We start from the raw sequence: 5420 nt of genomic DNA, 5'->3' as shown, positions 1-5420 counted from the left end.
TGCACTGGAATTCGAAGTGTGTCCATGAGAGTAACATTTTCCCACGGTCGGAAACTCTGACCATGGTGAAATGTTAGTTAATTTTTATTTTAAAAAAAACAAGAAACGTGCCACATTTTCCCACGGTTGGAATATATGTTGGAGTTTTCTGAAGAAGTGGTATAAATCGTTAATGGCATAATGAAAATTCGTGAGAGAGTCTTAGGGTTTTGTTTTGAGAGAGACAATTGTTAGGTCCTGAAAGAGCGATCTTTCACTTAAATATATATTTAACTTTTAACCACTGTTACTTAAATCGACAATGATAAAATATAAGTACTTTTCACAATGATTGTTACTTTAGACCGTGGTGAAATGTATTTAATTTTAATATAAATATTAAGATTATAAGTGACACACCCATATTATAAACAAAAAAAAAAAGAAAAAATGCTAGTGCTAGAAATCGAAACATGTAAGCCTTAAGATATCACTACGGTTTTTAACATGGATCATAGTGAAAAGTCTTTTAGTAAATGAAATAAAAACTTAGGTGCTTAAATAAGATATATTACCTCAGTTGATTTAATATCCATGGTAATAGCATGTTATGTTTGGTGTATTTTGTAGCAGTGAGACCTACACTTTTCTCTCATCCTAACAGAGGACAAAAAAATCATAAGTCAACCAAACCAAAAACCCATCTTCGGGATTTGGTATCCACACCCAAATATCCTCCTTTTATTACTTAATGACCCCCTCAACAGAACTAATCATGTCACCCGAAAGGTCTTCCTCCCAAACAAGCAACCTCTACCTCCACCTGAACTTCAAAATCTAGATTCCTCCCGTCTAACACCCCATCAAATAAAATTCTTGGGACTTCTTCTCTGAAATTAGGAACAACCTCTCGAAAGTCACACATAGAAGATTTGGCTCAATCCACAAATCATCGTGCTAAAATTGATATTCAACTTGTTCACGACCTACTTACAAATAGATGAGACAATCCAATATGACAACTCCGCAACCTTGGAGTCAAGGAGAGAGACATCCCTCTACCAGAAAGAAACCCTGGTGAGATTCCCTTTCATACCCCTACGATGAGAGTTCACCGCTAAAGACATATACCTCTCTGATACAATATCCTAGACTCAACCTACAAGAATTTCTAATACCACTTGCTAAGAAAAGAAAAATTAACCCGGTGCATGTCCTTAACATCCGAGTCTCTCAATTTCTTAACATCCATGTCCTTAACATCCGAGTCTCTCAATTTCTTAACTCTACACACATCCTCTCACTTGACCCACACAAATTTATCCCCCTTTGGATTCCCAAGTAAATTGTAACGCAAACTTCTTCTAGATTAACACATGCATTTTCATAAACAAAGACGAAAAAATGGAAATAAAGTTCAGAATCGAGTTCACGAGGACCACTCACAAACCTATTCGTACAAGTATAAGAGCCAAAGTTATAAATCAATTCAACCGCACAAAAACCATGTTAAGAGATTGACTCTTCACTATTTCTTTGGTTGATAACAATGAACCTTTTTACTTATGTTTTAAGCTGTTTCATTTCTTTAAATTTCCAACTTTTATTCTTAGCAAATAACACCTTCTTATTTTTCAATTTAATATTCTCTCTGTCTTCTCATTATATTCAACCAGTCATAGCTTATTCCACCCTCATCACTAAAAATGTATGATCTATACCTTAACCTTTAACCTATTTTGTGATGTTTTACATAATTGGAGAACCATGATTTTTTAAAAATAATATATAAAAAAATTATACACTTAAATTTAATTCATATAACTGTGACTGTGACAACATGAGTTCGCAAGCTTGTATCGGCGCCGCAGCAAGCACTGCATTTCGCAAGCATGAGATATCATTATAGCATCTAACAACTTGCAAACCAATTTGATTGAACCGAATATCAACTTTTTCATTTTATGAAAATCATTTTTTCCTATTTTAGACATTGCCTATAAAAGACTGTAATACACTTTCTACAACAACAGTATTTTTGTTAAAATATGGACAAAGTTTCTTCATCTCCTACTACTTTTCCCGTTCTCCACGTGAGTGTTATCTATTTTTAATATTTTCTTATCCTTTTCAATTTATTCCAAGTTTCTTGTATGAAATCAAACTCATTGTAACTGTCATTGCTAACTAACAGGACATGGAGAGAGAAAATAGAGGAAAAGGAAACGAGTTTTTTCCAGAAGATTCGTTTAAGAGTTGGGGTGAGTATGGAAAAGCGTTTTTGAGGACACCGTTTAGGTTGAAAGAGAGAATGTTTACACGATCCAAAGATTACATGGAGATTGTTGAGATGAAAGCTCGAAGTAATCATCAAATGAAGAAGACTCTTAATTGGTTGGATCTTATTTGGTTTGGAATTGGAGCTGTTATAGGTTCTGGAATTTTTGTTCTCACCGGTATTGAGGCTCGTGAAGAGGCTGGTCCCGCCGTTGTTTTGTCCTACGTCGTCTCCGGTGTTTCTGCATTGTTGTCCGTTTTCTGCTACACCGAGTTTGCCATAGAAATTCCTGTTGCAGGTTAGTGTTATAGCTTCAAACTCCGCGTCATTGCAGAGACTAATCTAACTATTTGTTTTGTTTTTTGTTGATCAGGTGGTTCATTTGCGTACTTGAGAGTTGAACTTGGAGACTTTGTGGCCTTTATAGCCGCTGGAAACATCCTCCTTGAATATGTTATAGGATCAGCCGCCGTAGCTCGGTCTTGGACCTCCTATTTCGCCACCCTCTGCAACCATAACCCCGACGACTTTCATATAATAGTCAAAAACATGAACCCTAATTATGGCCATCTTGATCCTATTGCTGTAGTAGTCCTAATAGCTATCGCCATCCTTGGAGTCTTTAGCATCAAAGCTTCTTCTATGTTTAACAAAATCGCAACAATAGTTCACTTATTCATCATTGCATTCATCATCGTAGTTGGCCTAATCAACGCTAACCCCGAAAACTATGCCTCATTTGCTCCTTTTGGTACGCGAGGTGTTTTCAAAGCTTCAGCTGTTCTTTTCTTTGCTTATATAGGCTTTGATGCAGTATCAACTATGGCTGAGGAAACTAAGAACCCTGGAAGAGACATTCCTATAGGTCTTGTTGGCTCAATGGTGATTATCACTATTATATATTGCTTACTTGCTTCAACACTTTGTCTTATGCAGAACTACAAAACCATTGATATCAACGCGCCTTTTTCGGTTGCGTTTAGTTCTATTGGATGGGGATGGGCTAAGTACATTGTTGCATTCGGAGCATTGAAGGGAATGACAACTGTGTTATTGGTTAATGTTGTAGGCGCGTCGCGTTACTTAACGCACATCGCTCGTACTCATATGATGCCTCCTTGGTTTGCTCTTGTTCATGAGAGAACCGGGACACCGTTGAATGCTACAGCTGCAATGGTTATAGCTACTTCTGTTGTTGCATTTTTCACAAATCTTCGTATTCTTTCAAATCTATTATCGATTTCAACTCTTTCTATTTTCGTTCTTGTGGCGATTGGGATTCTAGTGCGTCGTTATTATTCAAGTGGAGTAACTACAAAAGAGAATCAAGTTAAGCTTATTGTGTTTGTTGTTTTGATTATTGGATCTTCATGTGGCATGTCTGTTTATAGAGCAATGAGTGATGGTTGGATTGGATGGGCTATTACAGCACCAGTTTGGCTTATAGGGACAGGAGGTATTTTCTTTATGGTTCCAGAAGCAAAGAAACCTAAAGTTTGGGGAGTACCTTTAGTTCCATGGTTACCTTCTTTGTCTATTGCTATTAACATATTCCTTCTTGGATCTATTGATAAAGATTCATATGTAAGGTTTGGGATATGGACAGGGATTTTGTTGGTTTACTATATTCTCATTGGACTACATGCTTCTTATGATGCATCAAAGGAGGTTGAGAGTAGACATTGTATGTCACAGTATCTTGACAAGGAGATTAAAAGTGTGGAAGAGGAAGGTAAAAATTAGAGGCTGAGAAATTGGTTAAGGGGTTTGTAAAGTGAATGTGAATAGTGGCAAATGTAGCTGCACCAATGATAAAGCTACTATACTTTTATATGGGATACTGTTTCTACGTGGCTTCCTTGTCTCTCCATATAAAGTTCACAATACATTGCCCTTTAACTATTTTTATTTTTCTCAAACTATTTATCCATTTAAAATATCAAATCATTATTTATTAATTGTTGTGAAAGTAATGCTCAGAAATAGATTATGATCGGTTTCTTGATTTACAAGAAAACCACAAAAGAAAATAGGAAAGAATAATCAAATTGGTTAAAAACTGAGTTCTTGATTCAATTACACATTAGAGAACAATGTTTACAATTGAATCTCAACCACACAATTTTCTCCTTTTGATTAGGATTATCAGGGATTGATGGAGAAGTGGTGACTAGTATGTTATTTATAAGAAAACTAAACCCTAGCTTTCAACTAACATACTAAACAATTGGCCTAACAGACTGACCTAATTCGACATGCTAACTTAAACAACAAGCTAACATATACATATGCATGCAAGAACAGACTTCGACTACGGTATCACTACGCCAAAAACTGGAATAGACAGCGCCCCTTAGAGGGCGCTTTATTACAAAAGCGTACTCTAAAGTGAAGAGAAAAAATAAGGAGCATACTATTGGAATAGACAGCGCACTTTAGAGGGCGCTTTTGTAACAAAGCGCACTCTAAAGTGAAGCGAAAAAATAATGAGGAAATGGAGGGACACCAATAGAGGACGCTTTATTGAAAGCGCCCTCTAAGGGTAACCTTAGAGGGCGCTTTTAAAAAAGCGCTCTCTATGTCCATGTACATTTCCAGTTTATAAGGCGCTTTTGGAAAGCCTTAGAGAGCGCTTTTAGAAGCGCCCTCTTAGGCCCCTTTTAGAGGGCGCTTTTGTAACAAAGCGCCCTCTAAAGTGAAGCCAAAAAAAAATAATGAGGAAATGGAGGGACAACAATAGAGGGCGCTTTAGTGAAAGCGCCCTCTAAGGTTACCCTTAGAGGGCGCTTTTAAAAAAGCGCTCTCTAAGTCCATGTACATTTCCAGTTTAGAAGGCGCTTTTGGAAAGCCTTAGAGGGCGCTTTCAGAAGCGCCCTCTTAGGCCCCCTTTAGAGGGCGCTTTTTTTACAAAAGCGCCATCTAAGGTCCCCTTTAGTAAACATTAAAATTATAACATATACTGCATGTCTCTTTATTTTCCCTCTCTTTAAGCTATTTCGTTTACGTAACTGGGTTTTCTCTCTACTGCGATTACTCTCGTCCTCCGTTCGTTCTCCCTCCCTCACCGTCATCGTCGCCGTCGCCTTTTTCTGCTGCTGCGTTCACCTTCACTGAGTTATCTGCGTCCACCGTCACTGTTCACTTTCTTCTCCATCGTTACCGT

The 5420-nt window shown here is 37.3% G+C and overlaps 1 protein-coding gene across 1 annotated transcript; it reads left to right on the top strand.

Annotated features, from left to right (window-relative positions):
• Positions 1-2042: 2042 nt before the first annotated feature.
• LOC127101558 (cationic amino acid transporter 1) lies at positions 2043-4000 on the top strand. Its single transcript, XM_051039004.1, has 3 exons — positions 2043-2072; positions 2174-2555; positions 2631-4000. Exons 2-3 carry the CDS (start codon positions 2177-2179, stop codon positions 3998-4000), a joined length of 1749 nt encoding a protein of 582 aa, XP_050894961.1. The 5' UTR covers positions 2043-2072; positions 2174-2176.
• The last annotated feature ends 1420 nt before the right edge of the window (positions 4001-5420 follow it).

Source organism: Lathyrus oleraceus, chromosome 7 (assembly GCF_024323335.1).
Source record: "Lathyrus oleraceus cultivar Zhongwan6 chromosome 7, CAAS_Psat_ZW6_1.0, whole genome shotgun sequence".
Classification (NCBI taxonomy): domain Eukaryota; kingdom Viridiplantae; phylum Streptophyta; class Magnoliopsida; order Fabales; family Fabaceae; genus Lathyrus; species Lathyrus oleraceus.
This window is presented reverse-complemented; position numbering and strand designations above follow the sequence as displayed.